We start from the raw sequence: 23,746 nt of genomic DNA, 5'->3' as shown, positions 1-23,746 counted from the left end.
GAGGAGAGCACTTGTTGGGATGAGCACTGGGTGTTGTTACGTAAGTGATGAATCACAGGAATCTTCCCCAAAAAACAAGAGCACACTATAAATACTGTATGTTAGCCAATTTGACAATAAATTATATTTATTTACTTTTAATTTTTTTTTAAACATTTATTTTTGAGAGACAGATAGAGACAGAGCATGAGCAGGGGAGGAACGGAGAGAAAGGGAGACACAGAATCTGAAGCAGGCTCCAGGCTCCGAGCTGTCAGCACAGAGCCCGATGGGGGGCTCAAACTCATGAACCAGATCATGACCTGAGCTGAAGTCAGATACCCAACTGACTGAGCCACTCAGGCACCCCAACAATAAATTATATTTAAAAAAAAATTAAAAAATACAAGTGGGAAGAGAATCTGAAAAGACATTTTTCCAAGGAAGACATAAAAACAGCCAACAGTTACATGAAAAGGTGTTTAAAATCACTGATCATCAGGGAAATGCAAATCAAAACCACAATGAGATATCTCCTTGTACCTGTTAGAATGGCTATTATCAAAAAGACAATACATAACAAGCATTGGCAAGGATGTGGAGAAAAGGGAACCCTTGTGCACTGTTGGTGAGAAATGTAAACTGATGAACCTACCATGGGAAAACAATATGAAGATTCCTCAAAAAAATTGAAAATAGAACTACCATATGATCCAGCAATTCCACTTCTGGGTAATTATCTAAAGGAAATGAAAATATCTACTTGAAAAAATACTGGGACTTCCATGTTCACTGCAGCATTATTTATAATAGGCAACACAATAAAACAACCTAAATGTCCACCAAAGGATGAATGGATACGGAAAATGTGATACAGACACACGCACACACAACTATTATTCAGCCATTAAGCAAAACAAGGAAATCTTACCATTTCCAACAACTTGGATGGACCTTGATGGCATTATACTAGGTGAAGTAAGTCAGACAGAGAAAGACAAATACCACATGATCTCATTTATGTGTGAAATCTAAAAACAGAAAACAAAAATCAAACTCATAGGTACAGAGAACAGACTGGTGGCTGTCAGAGGCACAGGGAGATGGGTGGGCAAAATGGAAGAAGGTGGTCAAAAGGTTATAAACTTCCAGTGATAAAATTAATAAATCCTTGGGAGATATAATGTACAACATGGTGACTATGGTTATAAATACTCTATTGTATATTTGAAAATTGCTAAATGACTAGATCTGAAAAGTTCTCATCACAAGAAAAAAACTTGTAAGTATGTGTGGTAATGAATATTAACTAGACTCACTATGGTGATCACTTTGTAACATATACATAACATATACATATACTGAACTATATTGTGCACCCAAAACTAACATGACAGGCCAATTATATCTTAATAAAAAAGTCCATCATTAGCCTACTGTTTTGAAATGTCACTTTTATCCATATTAAATTACCATCTGCAGGTACATTTCTAGATTTTTCTATTCCATTCTTTTGATCTATTTATAAATCAGTACCATGGTGTTTTAAGTATCATGCTTTACATTATGTATAATTATATAAATTATCTGGTAGAACTTATTTCTTCTCTAATAGGGGATTAACAAGATTCAGAATCACAGTCAACAATATATAATATACAATGTTGAGTACACAATCAAAAATCATTAGGGGTGCGGGGCACATGGGTGGCTCAGTCAGTTGAGTGCCCAACTTCGGCTCAGGTCATGATTTCGCAGTCCATGGGTTCCAGCCCTGCATCGGACTCTGTGTTGACAGCTCAGAACCTTGAGCCTGCTTCAGATTCTGTTTCTCCCTCTCTCTCTCTGCCCCTCCCCCACTCTGTGTGTGTCTCTCTCTCTCTCCTTCAAAATAAACATTAAAAAGAATTTTTTTAATCATTAGATTACTAGTAAAATATTTACTAGAAATACAAAAAAGAAGAAAATGTGACCCATACTCAAAAGAAAATCACTTAATAGAAACACAAATAAATGATTCAGATGTTGAAATTAGTTAGCAAAGATTTGAGAACTTTAGGTACTTTTATTTATTTTTTTTTTTAATTTTTTTTTTCAACGTTTATTTATTTTTGGGACAGAGAGAGACAGAGCATGAACGGGGGAGGGGCAGAGAGAGAGGGAGACACAGAATCGGAAGCAGGCTCCAGGCTCCGAGCCATCCGCCCAGAGCCCGACGCGGGGCTCGAACTCACGGACCGCGAGATCGTGACCTGGCTGAAGTCGGACGCTTAACCGACTGCGCCACCCAGGCGCCCCATAGGTACTTTTAAAAAGAACCAAAGGCAAATCCTGAAATTGAGAAATAAAAATTCACTGGATGGATCTATAGCAGATTAAACACAATAGAAGAAAAGATCAGTAAATTTCAAGACAAGTCCGTAGGAATCACTCACTGAAAGTCCAGAGAGAAGACTGAAAAAAAATTTAAAAAGCGAACAGAGCCATAATGTTCCATGAGACACTTGTCAATCCAACATATGTGTAATTGGAGACTCAGAAGAGCAAAACAAGGCTAAAAAATTCTTTAGAAACATTTGGGAAAATATTTTCAAATTTCATTTTTTAAATATTTATTTATTTATTTTGAGAGAGGACAAGTGGGGGAGGGGCAGAGAGAGAGAGAGAGAGGGAGACACAGAATCTGAAGTAGGCTCCAGGCTCTGAGCTGTCAGCACAGACCCTAACGTGGGGCTCGAACTCACAAACCATGAGATCATGACCTGAGCTAACCAACTGAGCCACCCAGGCACTCCCAAATTTCATTTTTTAAAAAGCAACTCATAGGGGCGCCTGGGTGGCGCAGTCGGTTAAGCGTCTGACTTCAGCCAGGTCACAATCTCGCGGTCCGGGAGTTCGAGCCCCGCGTCAGGCTCTGGGCTGATGGCTCAGAGCCTGGAGCCTGTTTCCGATTCTGTGTCTCCCTCTCTCTCTGCCCCTCCCCTGTTCATGCTCTGTCTCTCTCTGTCCCAAAAATAAATAAACGTTGAAAAAAAAATTAAAAAAAAAAAAGCAACTCATAGATTCAAGAAGCTAAATGAACCCCAAGTAACATAAAAACAAAGAATACTAGGGGCACCTAGCTGGCTCAGTTGAGAGAGCACGATCTCAGGGCCACAAGTTAGAGCTCCACATTGGGTGTAGAGATTACTTAAATAAAAGTTTGAAAAAAAACACACAAAGAATACTATACCTATGATCATTATAAACAGCCCACTGAACACCAAGGAAAATGAAAAAAAAAAATCTAATAACAATGGAGGCAAGACAGTATCACTAAAATGCTGAAAGAAAGCTGTCAACTCCTAATTCTATATCCAACTGAAATCTTTCAGAATTGATGGGGAAATAAAGGTTGGGGTTTTGTGTGTGTATTCTGGTTTGTTTTTTGAGAGAAATGAAAGCTGAGAGGTTTGTAGCACAGAAGACCTGTGTTATTAAAAATGTTAAAGCAAGTTCTTCAGGGGGACAAAAAATTGACATTAGGTAAAACCTTCTATCCACAGAGGAATGAAGAGTACCAGAAATGGTAAATTGGGGGGGTAAATAGAAAAGATATCATTTTAATTTCAGAATTTCTTCAAAAGATAATTGAAGAAAGAAAAGCACTGTGGTTTTATGTATTTTAAAAATAAAATATATGACAACAGAAAAAAAGTGTGAGGGGAAAATGGAAGTATCTAGCTATAAGATTTCTGCATTATTTGTGAAATTGTATAAAATAATTAGAAGACTGTGGGGCACCTGGGTGGCTCAGTTGATTAGGCGTCCGACTTCAGCTCAGGTCATGATTTCATGGTTCGTGAGTTCCAGCCCCACGTCGGGCTTTATGCTGACAGCTCAGAGCCTGGAGCCTGCTTCAGATTCTGTGTGTGTGTCTCTCTCTCTGCCCCTCCCCTACTCGCGCCCTCTCTCTCTCAAAAGCAAATGTAAAAAAAAAATTTTTTTTCTTTTTAAATACTAGAAGACTATAATTATCTATTTTTAAGGGCATATTGGAAGCTGCCTGGGTGGCTCAGTTGGTTAAGCATCTGACTCTTGATTTCCACTTAGGTCAGATTTCGTAGTTCATGAGATTGAGCCCTGCAGTTGGCTCTATGCTGACAGCACAGAGTCTAGTTGGGATTCTCTCTCTGCCCCTTCCCCACTTGTGCTTGCTTTCTCTCTCTCTCTCAAAATAAATAAGTAAACTTAAAAAATTAAAATAAAAGCATATTGGAAACCTTAGAACAGTCCCTAAAACAATAAAAGAGTAAAAATAGTATAGCTAATAATCCTATAATGGAGATAAATAAAATACTAAAAAAGTAGTGGAGACACATGAAATACTAAAAAATATAACATGTGTCCAAGAGAAGGCAGGAAAATGGGGGGGGGGGGGAGGAAGAACAGATGACAAGAAAATAAATTAAAACTTAATAATTACGTTGAATTTAAACAGTCCATGGAGAGGTTAGCAAACTTTTTCTGAAAAGGCTCACTTAGTAAATATTTTAGGCTCTATAAGTCACATATAGTCCCCACCACATATTCTTCTTTATTTATTTATAACTCTTCAGAAACGCAGAATCCTTCATAGATTGAGGCTGTAGGCTGGACTAGGCCAGCATGCCACAGATTGCCAACCCCTAGTCTAGATACTTGAAGGTAGAGATTATCAGACTAAATAAAAAAGTAGAACTGCACTATGTGCTGTTATATGAGATACACTTAAAATCAGTTAAAATGAAAGGATAGGGAAAAGATATGCCATGATGTAACAATAAAAGAAACCTGAAGCAGTTATATTAATAAAGAGAACAGAATGCAAGAAAAAGAGTATTACCAAAAGGAACATTTCATAATAAAGGGGTCAATTCATCAAAAGGACATAGAAATCTTGGGGCACTTGGCTGGTTCAGTTGGAAGAACATGCAACTCATATCTCAGGGTTGTGAGTTTGAGCCCCATGTTGGGTGTAGAGATCACTTAAAAATAAATAAATAAACAGGGGCGCCTCGGTGGCTCAGTCGGTTAAGTGCTGACTTCGGCTCAGGTCATGATCTCACAGTTCGTGAGATTGAGCCCTGCATTAGGCTTTGTGCTGACACCTCAGAGCCTGAAGCCTGCTTCAGATTCTGTGTCTCCTCTCTCTGCCCTTCCCCCAGTCACACTCTGTCTCTCTCTCTCTCTCTCAAAAATAAAATAAACATTAAAAAAAATTTTTAATAAATAAAATACAAACAAAAAAAAGAGGACATAGCAATCCTAAATATGCACGCACCTAACAGAATTTCAAAACACATAAAGCAAAACTGACAGAACTGTAACAGATAAATATGCAGCTTTATTTGTAGATTTTAGCAGTCCTCTCTCAGTAATTGATAGACCAAGGGACCAAAAGATCAGAAACATAGAACACTTGATTTCATTGATAAACACGCTATCTAACAATAGTATAACACCCCTTTTTTTTCTCAAATGCACATTGAGCATTGACCAAGACAGTACACATTTTGGACCATAAAACAAGTTTCAATAAATTTAAAAGGATCAATGTTCCAGAGTATGTTCTCTGACCACAACAGAAGTAAATCATGAATTAAATGAATTAAGAAAGAAATTCAGAAAGACCTGAATTCAGAATTCAGAAAGATCTAAAAAGTCCCCCAAAATTTGGAAGTTAAAGAAGACTCTTCTAAGTGGCCCATCGCTAAAAGAAAAAACAGAAATATGAACTCAGAAAGGAAGAGAAAATTAAGCACAAAGTATGCAGAAAGAAGGAAAGAATAAGATCAGTAATCAATGAAATAGCAATCTAACCAATGGTAAACTGGAGAGAAAACTCAATAAAACTAAAAGCTAGTTCTTTGAAAAGATCAATAAAATTGATAAATTGCTTGTATATTGACCAAGAAAAATAGACATGAATTATCAATATCTGACAGGCATGAAAAGGATAATAAGAAAATATTATAAACAGCTTTATGCTAATAAATTTGACATCAAAATGGAAATAAACTAATTCCTTACAAGATAAATTACCAACTTGATTCAAGAAGAAATAAAATCCCCAAAAGCCCTGTCAATTAAAGAAATTAAAGTCTCTCCATGAAGAAAACTCCATTGTATTTGCTTTCTACTGCTGCTACAACAAATACAGTAGCTTAAAGCAACACATTTATCATCTTACAGTCTGTATGTTAGAGGTCCAACAAGGGTTTCAGTAGACTAACTCAAGGTGCCAGCAGGGCTGTGTACCTTTCTGATGACTCTAGGAAAGAGTCTATTTCCTTGCCTTTTCCTTGCCTTGCCAAGTTTCTGGAGGCCACTTAGGTAGGTCATGGACCCCTTCCTCCATCTTCAAAGCCAGGAGTATGCATATTCCATTCTCACATCTCCCTCTGACCCTGATTCTTCAGATAATCCAAAATAATGTCCCCATCTCAAAATCATTAATTTAATCACATCTGCAAATTCCCTTTTGCCAGATAAGGTACCATATTCACAGGTTCCAGGATTAGCATGTAGATAATACTGGGGGTCATTATTCTGCCTACCACAGGTGCATTTGTTGTTGAAGTCTATCAGACAATCAAGGAAGAAATAACACCATTTAAAAAATTCTTCCAGAAAACAGAAGAGGATGCATTTCTTGACTTATTTTATAAATTAACGTAGAATAAAGACATTTTCACATAAAGGACGTTGAGAGTATTTATCATCAGAAAACACAAACTATAGGAAATGCTGAAGGAAGATCTTTCAGCTAAAAAGAAATGATATAGGAGCGCCTAGGTGGCTTAGTCGGTTAAGCACCCGACTTTGGCTCAGGTCATGATCTTACAGTTTGTGGGTTTGAGCCCCAAATCAGGTTCTGTGCTGACAGCTCTCTCTCACTGCTTCATTTTCTTTGTCTCCCTCTCTGTCCCTCTTTGGCTTGCACTGTCTCTGTCTCTCAAAAAATGAATGTATGTTAAAAAAATAATAAAATTTAAAATTAAAAACAAAAAGAAATTATATCAAACAGAAATTCAGATCTCAAGAAGTGAGAGTAGCTGAAAATATACATGGACGCATTTGCAAATAATCCAATAAGGTATTTTTTCAAGATCCTTCACTTCTGTGGATTTTCCCTTTAAAATTTTTATATTGTGCTTTCTTTTTCTTTCCTAATTTGAGATTTGTCATATTATCTTATTAATAATGTTTTTCCTGTTTTCTAACACATATAATTTTTATTTTTATAAATCCCCTCCATATTTCCTACTACTTCCTTTCAACTTAAATATTTTCATTATTTTTGTTAGAAGGACTTAAAGCTGTAACTTTTCCCTTAGAGTCTTACTTAAACTAAATCCCATGGGTTCCAAAATATAGTACTATCATTGAGTACTAGAGATCCTTTGCTTTTAGATTATATTTCTTCTTTGATCCAGGAGTTATTAAGATGGATTTTACAAATTGTTGCTAAGAGTAACTTTGTTTTTCTGATTTTGTTGTTATCTTAGCTGCATTTGTGTTCAGAGAACATGGTTTATCATTTCTACTTATTTGGACTTCAGTGTGGCCTAATATTTTATCATTTTTTTCTGAATTGTCTATGGAGACTTGAAAAGAATGTATATTCATCATTACTAGGATACAGAATTGAATATATATCAAAAAGGTAGATTTGATGGAGTATTTCATCCTTACAAAATGTGTTCACTTGGCCTGACTTTGACTGAAAGCGTTAATTAGTATCCTCTACCACTTGTTTCTATCTGCTTTCCTATTTGCTCAAGGAAATTTGATGGTATACTATTTGATACATGTGCATTTATAACTATTTTGTCTTCATTTTGAAATGTATACCTTAGAATTACATAGTGCCCTTCTTTGCCATGTTTAATGGTGGGATATAGCCTGAATTTTTGTCTGTTTTTGGTTTCCGTTTGTGTGGTATACTTTATCCATCCTTTCATTAAATTTTCTGAATCACTTAAGTGTCTAATGCAGAGAGTTGAGTTTTTGAGACTCAATCTAAAGGACTTTTTCTTTTAATAGGTGAGTTAAAAATCATGTATATTTACTGATAGGACATATATTTGTTTTTTGGTCTTTGTTTTATCTTATAATTATTTTGCTCTTTACATATACACACTGTGTGTGTGTGTGTGTGTGTGTGTGTGTGTGTGTGTGTGTGTACCTGTGTGCCTTAAATCTTAAGTCGGTGTTATATAAATTAGTTATTTTTTCTCTCTCTCACTACAAGTTAAGTTTCATAAGGGACAATTTGTAGGTGTCTTTTTCCCCTGCCCACCCACCCCCCCCCCGCCACTGATTTATTCATAGTTACCTAGAAGAGTGCCTGTCACATAGCAGGTACTCAATAAATAATTATTAAATCACCTCATCAAACAAGAGAAACATATTTCTCACAAGAGAAACATATTTCCCTCAAAAGAACAGTATTTTTGTTCTCTCCTTCCCCTGGCAGAAGGCTGAGCATATGGGAAATGAAAAATGACTTACTGAATGAGTATAAGAACACTGGTTAGAAAGAAGAGGAGCAAAAAAGGAAGACTTTGAATTTTTGAAACCAACACTTACTCACTAGTCAGCTACTGTATGATAATCAATTGGGCAACAATATCAGGATAAAGAATGCTAATACTCCTATGACTATATATATAAAAAAAGACTGTATCAATTAGGAACAAAAAACCCACCAACTTACATGGGCCATGGCTTTTTTTAGAATTCAATGTATTTATTAGTCCTCTTCTTAGTTCCACTTTAGAAGAAACTCACAGTCCAAAGAAAGTATTGCTGGATGAAAGGGGTTTAAAAAAAAAGACATCAGATGGTCTTGCCTCTTAGCGCCCAAAGTGCTAATGTAGAATGACATTTTTCTTCCCCCTACATGTCTACTATGCCCAGTCCCCATACACACATACATAAACTGTTAGAGAGAAATTGGACAAATCCCAACCTTACTCAAAACAAGGAGGGAAGCCAGGTATAACAGGATGGATTCAAGAAAGACTGGAGCCAGGTTTTTTAGCAAGAAAGATTTAGAGAGTCAGACCAGTGTCCAAACCCTATGATAAAATGGACCCAACCAACATGTTCAGACTTATCCTGACAAGATCTTCACTGAAATAAAAGGGAAAAGGTAAAGGAAATAGACATTACAAAAAGATCAGGGATAGAAAATGATCCAATGATCACTTGGATCAAAACGATCCAACGAGGGGTGCCTGGGTGGCTCAGTCAGCTAAGTGCCCGACTTTGGTTTAGGTCATGATCTCACAGTTTGTGAGTTCCAGCCCTGTGACAGGCTCTGTGCTGACAGCTCAGAGCCTGGAGCCTGCTTCAGATTCTGGGTCTCCCTCTCTCTTTGCCCGTCCTCCACTCACGCTCTCTCTCTCAAAAATAAATATTAAAAAAAATTTTTTTTTAATGTTCCAACAAATGTCTCACAAGAATTTCAAAAATAGAGACTGATGGTACACAGATGGAAAAGAAAAAAATAAATAGAACAAAAATATCCAGAACAAAATAAATACTTGAGACTTCAGTTTGAAGTACTGGTGAAATTAAAAAAATCACACCTGGGGGCACCTGAGTGGCTTAGTCAGTTAAGCGTCCCACTCTTGGTTTCAGCTCAGGTCATGATATCATGGGTTCGTGAGCTCCAGCCCTTCACTGGGTTCCCTGCTGCCTGTGAGGAGCCTGCTTGAGATTCTTTCTCTCTCCCGTTTCCCCCCCCCCACCCCCCACTCACTCTCTCAAAATAAACTTAAAAAAAAAAAATAATAAACCTCTTAAAAAAAAATCACACCTGGAAGCATCCTGGAAAATCTTCTGAAATTTATTCCTGAGTACAGACAAAAAGACCTAAATATCTTATAATAAAGAATTACAGGGGCGCCTGGGTGGCGCAGTCGGTTAAGCGTCCGACTTCAGCCAGGTCACGATCTCGCGGTCCGTGAGTTCGAGCCCCGCGTCGGGCTCTGGGCTGATGGCTCAGAGCCTGGAGCCTGTTTCCGATTCTGTGTCTCCCTCTCTCTCTGCCCCTCCCCCGTTCATGCTCTGTCTCTCTCTGTCCCAAAAATAAATAAACGTTGAAAAAAAAAATTAAAAAAAAAAAAAAAAGAAAAAAAAAAAGAATTACAAAACAATGTGTATTGTAGTCTAATCTTTGGCGGGAAAATACATACATATATGCACAAATATATATATATATGCATATATGTATGCATATAAGGAAGGTGAAAGCATTTGTAATAAGGTGTTCAGAGTGGTTGAAGAATTACAGACAACTTTAGTTTAAATGAAGTAGTATAATAAAAAATGTTTAAAGTTAATATGAACATTTCAGATAAGAAACAGTACATAATAAATAATCTTAGACACTGATTTTGGATGTGCAATAGTGCCATTATTTCCTCCTACTCTAGGTGTTTTTAAGGTGAATGGCAGAAGTAGTGAGGTAGAGAGTGGAGAACTAGGAGACACCAGGCCTTTCCCAAATAATCTCCACACCCAACGTGGGGCTGGAACTCACAACCCAGAGATCAAGAGTTGCATACTCTGCGGCCTGAGCCCCCAACCAAGCCTTTCTTGAAGCTTAAAAATTGTGTGACCTTGAGGTGATGTGGAGTAGACATTGTCTGTGGCCATGGTAACTATGTTTCTATGATACTTGGTGATGTGTATGAGTTCTTCAGATAATTGTTGGGGATAAGGGCTAAGTGGGTATGAGGACAGTTTGTGGTTGGGGAGGGGTTATTTTGTTTTGTTTTACCATACTTGTGGCTTTGTCCAAGGATGTGTGATGATAAACGTGGGTTGGATAATGTGATTTTGCCTTGTGTTGTATGAATCTACAAGTGACTACTGGAATGTCTCCCTAACTGACTGATTAGGTGAGTCTGGGTGTAATGATTTGTGGAACTGTGCTTTTCTCTTTTATGCAAGTATATGGGGCTTACACAAATAACCACCCGCAATCACAGTCACAATCACATACAAACCCCATTCACACAAAAGGTCGTGCAGACAATTACACTGTCACAAAAGACGATCCCGAATCCAGTCGCTGTCACAACAAACAGCCAAATTTACTTATACACTTAAACTCTATAGTTTCCTTCACACACTCACAACAACCCAATCTATCCACCCTAGGGCAGCTCCCACACTTAAGAGGCCTAACACTCCAGACACTCCTCTTACCAAGCCCTCGAGCTCCAGGATTCCTTACCTTCAGCATCCTCAGGAAAGGTTCTAGTCCAAATTCTGATTCACATTCCAGGCGAGGCCGGACGCCTCGCCCGGCACACACCACTGCCTCACCGCCCTCTGCGGCCGACTTTCCCACCGGAAGTAGCGTTGGACCACAGTGTCTTCTGGGAAACGTAGTCCGAAAGGGAAAACCCCCCGGAACTGAACCAGGTAAATCTTCCAGGCTTCGGGATGCACCTGCGCAGCTTCGTTCGGGCCTCGAGTGATGTCACAACCTCCCCGTTTCCAAGGCTCAGACCCGAATTTGGGGTCTGAATTCTGGACCTCGGATTCCTCTAAGGGCGGATTTCAGGCCTGGCACCGTGGCTGTCCCTACCCCCTCAACGTGGACGCGCACGTGCTGTGGTTTGAGAGGATTGTTGTTGTCTGGTGCGGAGGGATCCGGCTTAAATCTGTAAGGTGGCGGTGCGAGATATGTTGTCTGAGTCCGAAGGTGCGAGTGCCCGAGGGTGAGTGGGCACAAGAGGAAGAGGATGTACGTTACACCGACTGAGTTGTCATACGCGAGGAAACTCGTTTGTGAAACGTTTTTGAGGCCGTTTGAAATAGCGGTCGTGCTGTATACCCGTGTGAGTTCACGGGGTGAACACGGCCACGTTCAGTGATTATGAGGTGGTGTAATATGACGTGGCTTATGCGTGAGGGGCCATTTGAGACGGTATGATTGATTACGCACGCTTGCGGGCGACGAGGCTGTGCGACCAGTGACCTTGTAACATTCTGTGGGAGGCTGTTTGTGTTGAGTCTACTACCATACTAGCAGGAGCGGTTGACTGTAGTGAGTGTCGCGAGAAGGAAGGAAGCTGGACCTGCCCGAGACCCGGGGGACGCAGAGGGGCGGGGCGAGCGCGTACTGAGCCTTGCATATATGCGTGGGAGAGGCATGCAGCGACATGTGACGTCTAAGTGTGTGTGAGATACCAGAATTGACTGAGAGGGGTGGAAGCTAGTACAGATTACCTGCCAGAAGGGACAGATCTAAAGATTTCTAACCTTGTTGAAAGTCCAGAAACCCCATCTCAAACTGTGATGTGAGGAAATGTATCTGTGACAAGTGATTGTTTCTGAGTCTGATTCTTGGTTACGTGTATGAGATGGTTTGCACTTGATATTGTCCAAGGTGTTGAGTGAAATATACAAAGTATGTGAAAGTGATGTGTGACTGTACCCAAGTCTCGGATGAATTCTATGACAGTGAAAGGGCAGGTGATTACAACGTTGTAACTTTGAGGTTGATATATGTGAGATTTAACTGAGTGTGACTCGTGAGGGATTTGGTTAATTTGTTTTTGTGTGTTTTGATGCAACTTACGCAAGTTAGAAATCTGGATGGAAGATGGAGTGGTTATTATCTGAATGTAGTAACTATATGAGACGTTGCAGTATTCTGGAGTGTGTGAAATTGAGTATGTGGTGATACTCACTCTATACCTCTTTACTTATCTCTAGAAAGATAATGATAATTAAGTTTCCTGGAGCATTGGTTTTAACTTGAAAATTAAATTTCCAAGGGAAATTAAAAAAAAAAACCTAACTATAACTTAAAACATGATTTTAAAAATATGAAATAATTTGAGGCACCTGGGTGACTCAGTGGCTTGAGCCTCGGACTCTTGATTTTGGCACAGGTCATGATCCCAGGGTCATGGGATTGCAACCTGATGGGGCTCTGTGCCGAGCGTGGAGCCTGCTTAAGATTCTCCCTCTGTCTCTCTCTGCTCCTCTCCCCCGCGCTCGCTCTCTCTAAAATAAATTTTAAGGGGCATCTGAATGGCTCAGTCAGTTAAACATCTGACTTCCGCTCAGGTCATGATATCACGGTTGGTGAGTTTGAGCCCCGTGACAGCACAGAGCCTGGAACCTGCTTCTGCGTCTCCTTCTCTCTCTGCCCCACCCCTGCTTGCACTCTCTCTCTCTCAAAAATAAACATAAAATTTTTTAATTAAAAAAGTAAAATAAGTTTTAAAAATGTGAAGTAATTTATTGTGATGAATGCAAAATGATCATGAAAGATTTTTTTTTTTTAATCTCTGTTATAGAGTAACTCGGAGTATGGTTGGTATTCTTTGGTGGAAGTGAAATAGGTGGGAAGTCTACTAAGTTCTTAATCTGTATAAGTGAGAGTTCTAGGTGAAGTGAACAAAAACATAAAAGCAGTTATGGCCCTTCAGTCAATTCTCAGACTTGACCCTTGCATATACAGACACAGAACCCCTTGAATGAAAAACACTTGTCACACTGCTAGAAATGTATGCTGATAACTTTCCCCCATGCCTTCCCAAAGGAACCCACAGCCTTTACCAGGTGATTCGATAGTAAGGAAAAGGAAATAATCAGACCTTGGACACTGGTTTTGAGCTGACACAAATTCCAGGAGACCCCAAACCTCATTGGTCTACCAATCAGAGTAGGGGCTTATAGAGGTCAGGTGAGCAATGGAGTTTTAGCTAAGGTCCATCTCATAGCAGACCCAATGGGTGCCTGAACCCATGAACCCATCGTGTGTTTTTCCCCCAATTCTGTAATGGATAATTGGAATAGGTATACTCAGCAACTGTCTCTCTGGCCTGTTGAGTGAGGGCTAATATAATGGGAAAGGACAAGTAGAAATTACTAAAAAAAAAATAATAAACCAAAAGCAATATTACATGCTTGGAGGGATTGCAGAGATTAGTGCCACCATTAAGAACTTTAAAGATTCAGGGGTGGTGATTCCCACCGTATCGCCATTCAACTTGCCTATTTGGCCTCTGCAGAGGACGGATCTTGGAGAATGACTGTGGATTATCATAAGCTTAATCAGGTGGTAACTCCAATTGTAGCTATTCCGGCAGATGTGGTTTCATTGCTTGAGCAAATTAACGCATCCCCTGGTACCTGCTATGCAATTACTGACAATTCCCCCCCCCCCATCCCTGTTAATAAAGACTACCAGAAGCAGCTGTTTTCAGTTGGCAAGAACAAGCAATATATCTTCAATGTCCTACCTCAGCAGTACATCAGCTCTCCAGCTCTATAATTTAGTTTACAGGGATGATAATTTAGTTCACAGGGATCTTAATTATCTTTTCCTTACACAAGGTGTTACACTGATCAATTACATTTGATGACATTATGCCTATAGGACCTAGTGAGCAAGAATTGGCAACTACTCTAGATTTACTGGTAAGACATCTGTATGTCGGGGTTGGGAAATAAATCCAACAAGAACTTAGAAGCGTTCTACAACCTCAGTGACATTTCTAGGGATCCAGTGGTGTGGGACATGTCATGATATCCCTTTTAAAGTGAAGGATAGGGGAGTCTGGGTGGCTCAGTTAGTTAACCCTCTGACTCTTGATTTTGGCTCAGGTCAGGATTTCACGGTTCATAAGGCTCTGGGTTGACAGCTATTGGAATTCTCTGTTTCCCTCTCTCTCTGCTTCTCCACCCACGTGCTTGTGCATGCGCTCTCTCTTCTCAAAAATAGTGAAGGATAAGTCATTGTATTCTGGCTCCTCCTACAAGTAAGAAAGAGTCACAAAGCCTCATGAACCTTTGGATTTTGGAGCAACATATTCCTCATTTGGGTGTGTTACTTTGGCCCACTTATCAATTGACATGAAAAGCTGCAGATTTTGAGTAAGGTCCAGAACAAGAGAAGCCTCTGTGACTCTGCAACGGGTCCAAATTGTTGTGCAAGCACTTTGCCACTTGGGCCATAAGGACTAGTAGATCCAATGATGTTTGAGGTATCAGAGGCAGATAGTGATGCTGTCTAGAGCCTTTGGCAGGACCCAAAGGTGGGTCACAGCACAGGCCCTTAGAATTTTGAAGCAAAGCACTGTCGTTCTTTGTAGTTACTCTCCTTCTGAGAAACAAATTTTGGCCTGCTACTGGGCCTTAGAGATTAAACACTAAACCATTGGCCACCAAGTTACCACATGACCTGAGCTGCCCATCATGAACTGGGTGTAATCTGACCCAACAAGCCATTAAGTTAGATGTACATAGCAGCACTCCCATAAAGTGATGTATAAGTGATTAGGCCAAGGGTGCCCTGAAGGCACAAGTAATCCTATTGGGCAGAGCTTTGAGCAGTGCACCTGGTTGTTATCTTTATTTTTATTTTATTTTTTTGCTTGGAAGAAGAAATGGCCAGATGTGCAATTACATAGCAATTCACAGGCTGTGGTCAGTGGTTTGGCTGGATGGTAGGAAGGGAACATGATTGGAAAATGCCAAGGGAACATGCCAAGGAAATCTCAGAAAGATGGACAGACCTCTCTGAAGGGTAAAAGTGAAGCTATTTGTGTCCCATGCTAAATGCTCAGCAGAGGATTTTAATAAAGTGGATAGGATGACCCAGTCTGTGGACACAGTCAGTTTCTTTCCTCAGCCATCCCTGTCATCATCCAATGAGCTCTTGAACAAAGTGGTGATTATGCATGGTTCAGCAACATGGGTTTCCAGTCATTAAGGCCAGCCTAGTTATAGCCACTGCTGAATGCTCAGTCAGCCAGCAGCAGAGACCAACACTGAATCCTCAATGTGGTGCCATTCTCTGATGGCAGGTTGATTACATTGGATGTTTCCATCATGGAAACGGTAGCATTTTTTTCTTATTGGAACAGACACTCTGGATACAGATTTGCCTTTACCGCACATAATGCTTCTGCCAAAACTATCAATGGACTTACAGAATGCCTTATCCATTATCATGGTATTCTCCACAGCATTGCTTCTGATCAAGGAACTCATGCCATAGTAAATGAAGTGCAGCAGTGGGCCCATCCTCATGGAATTCACTGGTCTTACCAAGTTCCCCACCATTCTGAAGCTGCTGGCTTGACAGAACAATGGAATGATGTTTTGAAGACTTGGTTACAATGCCAGCTAGATGGCAGTATCTGACAGGGCTGGGGCATGGTTCTGCAGAAGGCTGTATATGCTCTGGGATCAGCATCCAATATCTGGTACTCTTTCTCCCATAGCCAAGATTCACAAGGCCAGGAATCAAGGGGTAGAAATTGGAGTGACACCACTCACTATTACCCCTAGTAACCCAACAGCAAAATCTTTGCTTCCCTCCCCACAACCTGTACTCTGCTGCCTAGAGGACTTAGTTCCAAAAGGAGGAATGCTTTCACCAGGATATACAATGGTTCCATTTAAGACTGCTACCCAGCCACTTTGGGTTTCTCATCCCTCTGAATCAAAAGGCAAAGAAGGAAGTAAGTGTGCTGGTTGGGGTGAATGATCTTGACTACCAAGGGGTGGTTGGACTGCTGCTCCACAAGGGAGATGAGGAAGAGTATATCTAAATTACAGGAGATCCTTTTGGGCATCTCTCTCTCATTTTTTATTATTTATTATTTTTTTTAAGTTTATTTTTGAGAGAGACAGAGTGCTAGCAGGGGAGGGTCAGAGAAAGAGGGAGACACAGAATCCAAAGCAGGCTCCAGGATCCTCGCTGTCAGCACAAGAGCCTGACGCAAGGCTTGAGCCCACGAACCATGAGATCATGACCTGAGCTGAAGTCCAACGCTTAACTGAGCCACCCAGGAACCCCCTCTCTCTTTTTTAAATTTTATCTATCTATCTATCTATCTATCTATCTATCTATCTATCTATCATCTATTTATCTATTTATTTAAGTAATTGCTACACCCAGTGTGGGGCTTGAACTCACAACCCTGAGGTGAAAAGTCACACACTCTTCCAACTGGGCCAGCCAGGCACCCCACTTTGGGGCATCTCTTAATATTACCATGCCCTATGTTTCAAGTGGATGGCAAACTACAAACTATAAAGGCAGGATTACTCATGGGCCAGACTCCAAGTATAAATGTTTGGGTCACTCTACCAAGTAAAGAACTATGACCAGCTGAGGTGCTTGCTGAGGGCAAAGGGAATATGCAATGGGTGGTGGAGGAAGGTAGTTTTAAATGCCCACTACAACCATGTGACCAGTTTTGGAAACTAGGACTATAATTTTCATGAGTTTTTCTTCCTTATTTTTCTGTGTTTGTATGTATGTATAGAAATATCCATTCAAAAAAAAAAAATGGGGCGCCTGGGTGGCGCAGTCGGTTAAGCGTCCGACTTCAGCCAGGTCACGATCTCGCGGTCCGTGAGTTCGAGCCCCGCGTCAGGCTCTGGGCTGATGGCAGAGCCTGGAGCCTGTTTCCGATTCTGTGTCTCCCTCTCTCTCTGCCCCTCCCCTGTTCATTCTCTGTCTCTCTCTGTCCCAAAAATAAATAAACGTTCAAAAAAAAAAAAAGAAATATCTTTGTTCCTTTTTTTTATCCCTTTATCATGTACTATAAAATGTTTTGATCTTATAGTATTTAAGTATTATTAACTTGACATCATAATATTTAAGCAATGGGATATAAGAGAGAAAAGTAAACATCATGCAAGACTGCATCCTCATCTAGGAGAAGGATTAGTGTGTTTTTTGGTTTTATGCAGGATAGTTGTATCATGTAGGTGGAAGTATGACCTTGTTATTGTTTTTATTCCGATATTAAGTATGTTTAGGAAAATACATATAGGTGCCAAGTTGACAAGGGGTGGACTTATGGTGGCTAATTTTATGTAACTTGGCTAGGCCATGATGCCCAGATATTTGGTCAAATATTCTGGATGTTTCGGGGAAGGTGTTTATTAGATGAGATTAACATTTAAATCAATGGACTTTGAGTAGACCAGATTGCCCTCCAGAATGTGGGTGGACCTCATCCAATCAGTTGAAGGCCTTAAATAGACTAAAGACTGACCTCCCTCAGAGCAGAAAGGGACTCTGCCAGCAGAAAGCTTTTTGACTCAAACTGCAACTGTTCCCTGGGTGTTCAATCTGCTGATGTGACCTGCAGATTTTGGATTTAAGCTTCCATAATCTCATGAGCCAATTCCTTAAAATCTTTCTTTTTTTTTTTAATGTTTGTTTGTTTGTTTATTTTTGAGAGAGAGAGAGAGAGAGAGAGAGAGACAGAGCATGAGTTGGAGAGGAGCAGAGAGGGAGGGAGACACAGAATCTGAAGCACGCTCCAGGCTCTGAGCTGTCAGCACAGAGCCCGACGCAGGGCTTGAACTCATGAACTGTGATATTGTGACCTGAGCCTAATTCATAGACTTAACCGACTGAGCCACCCAAGCGCCCCCTTAAAATCTCTTTCTTAACCTCTTCTCTCTCTCTCTCAGTACACACGCACACGCGCGCGCACACACACACACACACACACACACACACACATCCTGTTGGTTCTTTTTCTCTGGAGAACTCTTAATACACTATTCTAAGTACATGCATTGTCTAATTTAATCCTCATGAGAACGCTGTGAGGGAGGTGTTACCATTCCCAGTTAACTGCTTAAGCAAGTGAGGCATCAAGGACTGAAATAAATTGTGAAATGTCGCAGAGTTCCTGAGAGATTAAACCAGAATTTGAGTTCCCAAGCCCTCAATCTTTTTTTTTAATGTTATATTGAGAGATAGTGTGCATAAGCAGGGAAGGGGCAAAGAGAGGGGGAGAGAAAGAATCCCAAGCAGACTTCTTTTTGTCAGCACGGAGCCTGACCTGGGGCTGGATCTCATGAAACCATGAGATCATGACCTGAGCTGAAATCAAGAGTCAGACACTTAACCAACTGAATCACCCAGGCACCCCACACTCAGTCTTTATTTAACTAACAGATTCTACTATTTTCCAACTCTATACTTTCTGCTGTCTTTCGCTAAGCCATTCCTGATGAGTATCCCTCTTTGACAGTTAAATTGAAGCCAAAATTATAATGATTATAATGTGGTCTATCATATCTTATTTACACATTGTTTATTCTGAAACTTTTTTCTAATTATTATCAGGAATTCTTCAGTGAACATCCTTGTAATATTTATTTGTTCATTTTTAATTTTTCCTAAGACAAAGTATCCTAGAAGTGGGATTTCTGTGTAAGACACTGGACATGCCTGCAGTATGCAAAAAGTTGTGCCTATGTACTTGGAAGAAACACAAATGAATAAGATATAATTGCTTCCTTTATGTTGTTCATAATCCAACAGGGGAAATAAAAGTAGGTCAAGGGCTGAGCACGACAAAGACCTCTGGAGAAGTACCGATGATCAACCATGGAAGTTGACAAGAAAGAATTCTAACTATAGCTACATGTCCAAATCCCAAATTATTGTGAATTCACAGGAATTCTGAGTGTGAATTTTCCCTAGTCAAGTTTATGCCTTACAGTTTTGATTCTCTTGATGTTATATCCAAAGGGAAACTAATGGAACAAGGTGATTCTCTCACTGGTTGCAGGGCATTATGGCTAATAGTTCAGAAGTGAGATAAATCCTTCCATCAAAAAGATGTAAAGCGACTACACCAAGGTTTGAGCCTCTTAGCTCTTTAGGCAGAACACCCATAAGTATGCTTAGAAACTGTTAGAAGGGAACATAACAGAAATCATTCATAGCCAAGTATATTTAGAATATGCTGAGCTATAGGGGCACCTGGGTAGCTCAGTACGGTAAGCGGCCAACTTTGGCTCAGGTCATGATTTCATGGTTCGTGATTTCCAGCCCCACGTTGGGCTTTATGCTGACAGCTCAGAGCCTGGAGCCTGCTTTGGATTCTGTGTCTTCCTCTCTTTCTGCCTCTCTCCCACCTGCATTCTGTCTCCCTTTCAAAAAAATAAACGTTAAAAAAAATTAAAAGAGGGGCGCCTGGGTGGCGCAGTCGGTTAAGCGTCCGACTTCAGCCAGGTCACGATCTCGCGGTCCGTGGGTTCGTGCCCCGCGTCGGGCTCTGGGCTGATGGCTCAGAGCCTGGAGCCTGCTTCCGATTCTGTGTCTCCCTCTCTCTCTGCCCCTCCCCCGTTCATGCTGTGTCTCTCTCTGTCCCAAAAATAAATAAATGTTGAAAAAAAAAAAATTAAAAAAAAAAAAATTAAAAGAATATGCTGAGCTATAAATCTAACATAAAGACCTGTAACAGAGACTGTTTTTCACCTATTTTTGAGGAACTTCAATCTAATAAAATTTCTTAGACTATACATTCTAAAATCAAGACATTCTTAGTTCTTGTAAAGAAAATAGGAAGTATACTTTAAATTTATATAAGTTTATGGAAATATACTTAAAAAATAAGTATCACAGACTGGAAATCAACAATGTTAACATTTAGAGGTATAAATCCAGATAACTTTCTTTCTTTTTTTTAAAACTTTTTTTAATGTTCATTTATTTTTGAAAGAGAGAGAGAGACAGAGCATGAGTGGGGAAAGGGCAGAGAGAGAGGGAGACACAGAATCCGAAGCAGGCTCCAGGCTCTGAGATGTCAGCACAGAGCCCAATGCGGGGCTCGAACTCACGAACCATGAGATCATGACCTGAGCTGAAGTTGGATGCTTAACTGACTGAGCCACCCAGGTGCCCCAGATATTTTTCTTTCTATCACTGATGTCTGGCATTCTATCCATAATGACATATATGTACCTTTTTAGTAAATGGGATAGTTGTATATGTTGTATAGTAACCTGATTTAGCCACTGTCAGTGTGTTTTGAATTTTTCTATATTTTTTGGTTATTGTATGATTGAATATTTAATGGCTACTTAATACCTTATTGTGAGGAAGTTTTGGAATTTATTAAATTTGTATATTCTTGCTGGACTGACAAAACTGAACCATACCAGAGAAATTCCTGCCTAGCTCCCATGTCTGGACCACCTTCCCCTTTCTTCCAGGATCATATGGCGCTAGGATTTATGGAATTGGAATGTTTTTGTCATTTGCAGGATTATCACGTCCAAAGATATCCATCAAGTTCTCCCTGGTGAAGAGTGATGTTCAGAAGGATGTAACTACAAGGATGGGATGTTGGAACCTGTTTTTTCCATTAAGAAAATTTTGGCTCATTATTTATAATCTGCCTACTGGAAGTATCTTCTTTCAATATGAATCTCTGGAGTGCCTTTGAAGAACTGATTTGGCATTTGTACAATTGGAAACAAACAACTGCATTTTGTAATTACTGAGGCTTCATTTTCTTGACACCTAACGTGACTTGATCTTCCTCTGGCCCTCTTATTCTTCCCCGATTGGCATCACCACAGCAGACCTAAGTCCCATTTCAAAATCCTATAGTATTTTGTATCTCTAAGCCAGATGTGATTTCCTTATTAGAGGAAAGGAGACAGCCCTGAATGGTAGAGCAAGTAGCGAGTAAACAGGCTCCAGGAAGAGGGAAGCCATTACAGGTAAAAGCCCAGCTGGTGTGAAGAGCTAGATCTTTAGGATGTTCGAGAAACTTTCTTTAGCCTAAATTCCCAAAGACACACACCATCATTCCAATTCTGACTGTGTCTGTAGCTACTTCTATAATTCTCTGAGGATTAGCTTTATAGACTTTGTGATTATAAAAGAAATACATACAGAGCATTAAAATTCAGAAAACATGGGACGCCTGGATGGCTCAGTTGGTTAAGCATCCAACTTTGGCTCAGGTCATGATCTCACGGTTCATGAGTTCAAATCCCTTGTTGGGCTCTCTGCTGTCAGTGCAGACCCTGCTTCAGATCCTCTGTCCCCCTCTCTCTCTGCGCCTCCCCGGCCCACTCATGTACTCTCTCACTCTCTCTCTCTCAAAAATAAATAAACTTTAAAAAGTGAAATTCAGAAAACAGTGAATCCTAAAATAACAATAGCCCACTGTGAACATTATATTGTAAATCTCTTTACCCTCCTTGTATACACAGACTTTCTTTTCAAAAGTAGAATTGGCTACGTGTTGCTATTCTTCCTTACCTAACACAAGTGAACATTTTTCCATGCCAACAAGTAAAGGTCTATAGCATCCATTGTAATGGCTGTATTTTTTTTTTAATTGACCATGGGGGAAATATAGTTTTATTGATAACCAGGAAATTCTAAACTAACTTTTAGAGTTTTGCAATACACTAATGACCCAGATGGCTTTTTTTTTTAAGTTTATTTATTTTGAGAGAGAGAGAGAGAGCAGGGAAGGGGCAGAGAGAGAGGGGGAGAGAGAGAATTTGAAGCATGTTCTGCGCTATCAGCACAGAGACTGACTTGGGTCTCAATCTCACAAACCATGAAATCATGACTTGAGCTGAAATCAAGAGTCAGATGCTTAACCGACCGAGCCACCCAGGTGCCCTGTAATGGCTGTATTTTTTAAAGATGGAAGTGTAGGGGTGCCTGGGTGGCTCAGTCAGTTAGGTGTCCGGCTCTTGATTTTCGGCTTAGGTAATGATCTTGCAGTTTGTGGGATCAAACCCTGAGTCGGTCTCTGAGCTGAGAGCACTGAGCCTGCTTGAGATTCTCTTTCTACCCCTCCCCTGCTCTCACACACACACTCTTACTCTCTCTCTTTCTCTCTCAAAATAAGTAAATAAACTTAAAAAAAAAAAGATGGAAGTGTATCTTCAGGGTAAATTCCTAATATTGGATGTCAGGTAAATATATACTTGATCAGCATAGGTTTGAACTGTACAGGTCCACTTATAGGCAATAGCTATTTTATTAGTAAGGATTCTGATTAACAGTAGGCTATACATTTTGGGGGAGTCAAAAGTTATACATGGATTTTCAACTGCACAGACAATACACATCTGTAATCCCTGTGTTGTTCAGGGTCAAATGTAGATAGTTTTGTTTTATTTTTGTTTTTAATGTATTTTTCTCCTTTTTAAAATTTCTTTTATTTATTTTTATTTTAGAAAGAGACAGTGGGAGCCAGGGAGAGGGGCAGAGGGAGAGAGAAAAGAGAATCCTAAGCAGGCTCCATGCTCAGTGTGGAGCCCAACACAGGGCTCAATCCTGGGACCCTGGGACCATGACATGAGCTGAAATCAAGAGTCAGATGCTCAATGGACTGAGCTACTCAGGTGCTCCTAATGTAGATAGTTTTTAAGCATACTATTATATGCCCCACTGTAAGGCTTGTACCAGCAATATATGATACTGCCTAATCCCCTGTGTATTTGTTTTCTATGACTGCTGTAACAAATCATCACAAACTGGGTGGATTAAAACAATAGGTAATTATTCTCTTACAGTTCTGGGGCTGGAAATCCAAAATCAAGAAGTCATCCAAGCCAGACTCCATCTAAAGACTCTAGGGAAGAACCTACTTTTTGCTTCTTCCAGGTTCTAATGGCTATAGGTATTCCTTGACCTGTGGCCCCATCACTCCAATTTCTGCCTCCATGGTCACATTGCCACCTCTTCCTGTCAAAGCTTTCTTTGCCTCACTCTTACAAGAGCACTTGTCATTGGATTTTGGGTTGACCTAGACAATCCAAGATAAACTCTTCATCTCAAGATCCTTAATTATAACTAATTTAATTATTAATTAATTTCCAAATAAAGTAACATTCATAAGTTTCAGAGATTCGGACATGGACATACCTTTTTTGGAAGTCACCATCCAGTCCATTATACCCTGTCTTA

At 40.0% G+C, this 23,746-nt stretch overlaps 1 protein-coding gene and 1 pseudogene across 8 annotated transcripts in view; one reads left to right on the top strand and one right to left on the bottom strand.

Moving 5' to 3' along the window:
- Positions 1-12,841, bottom strand: part of ZNF461 (zinc finger protein 461) — a 34,097-nt gene extending 21,256 nt beyond the window's left edge. The window contains exons 1-3 of one of the 8 annotated variants that reach the window (XM_086691020.1): positions 11,252-12,376; positions 8,720-8,811; positions 911-1,010 (exon numbers count right to left, since the gene is read on the bottom strand). Coding sequence is in view for 4 of the 8 variants with exons in the window: in XM_086691016.1 (XP_086547142.1) it covers positions 8,720-8,728 (9 nt within the window). In the remaining 4 variants the exon portion in view is untranslated. Of the gene's footprint in view, positions 1-910; positions 1,011-8,719; positions 8,812-11,251 lie in introns of all 8 variants that reach the window. The other 7 variants (XM_086691018.1, XM_086691023.1, XM_086691021.1 and 4 more) reach the window with 7 other exon arrangements.
- A 1,980-nt stretch (positions 12,842-14,821) lies between these two features.
- LOC147573559 (uncharacterized) lies at positions 14,822-16,595 on the top strand (annotated as a pseudogene).
- The last annotated feature ends 7,151 nt before the right edge of the window (positions 16,596-23,746 follow it).

Source organism: Puma concolor, chromosome E2, assembly GCF_028749965.1.
Source record: "Puma concolor isolate L17-30 chromosome E2, mPumCon1.1.hap2, whole genome shotgun sequence".
Lineage (NCBI taxonomy): Eukaryota > Metazoa > Chordata > Mammalia > Carnivora > Felidae > Puma > Puma concolor.
The sequence above is the reverse complement of the archived record's forward strand: the minus strand, read 5'-3'. Positions and strand labels throughout refer to the sequence as shown.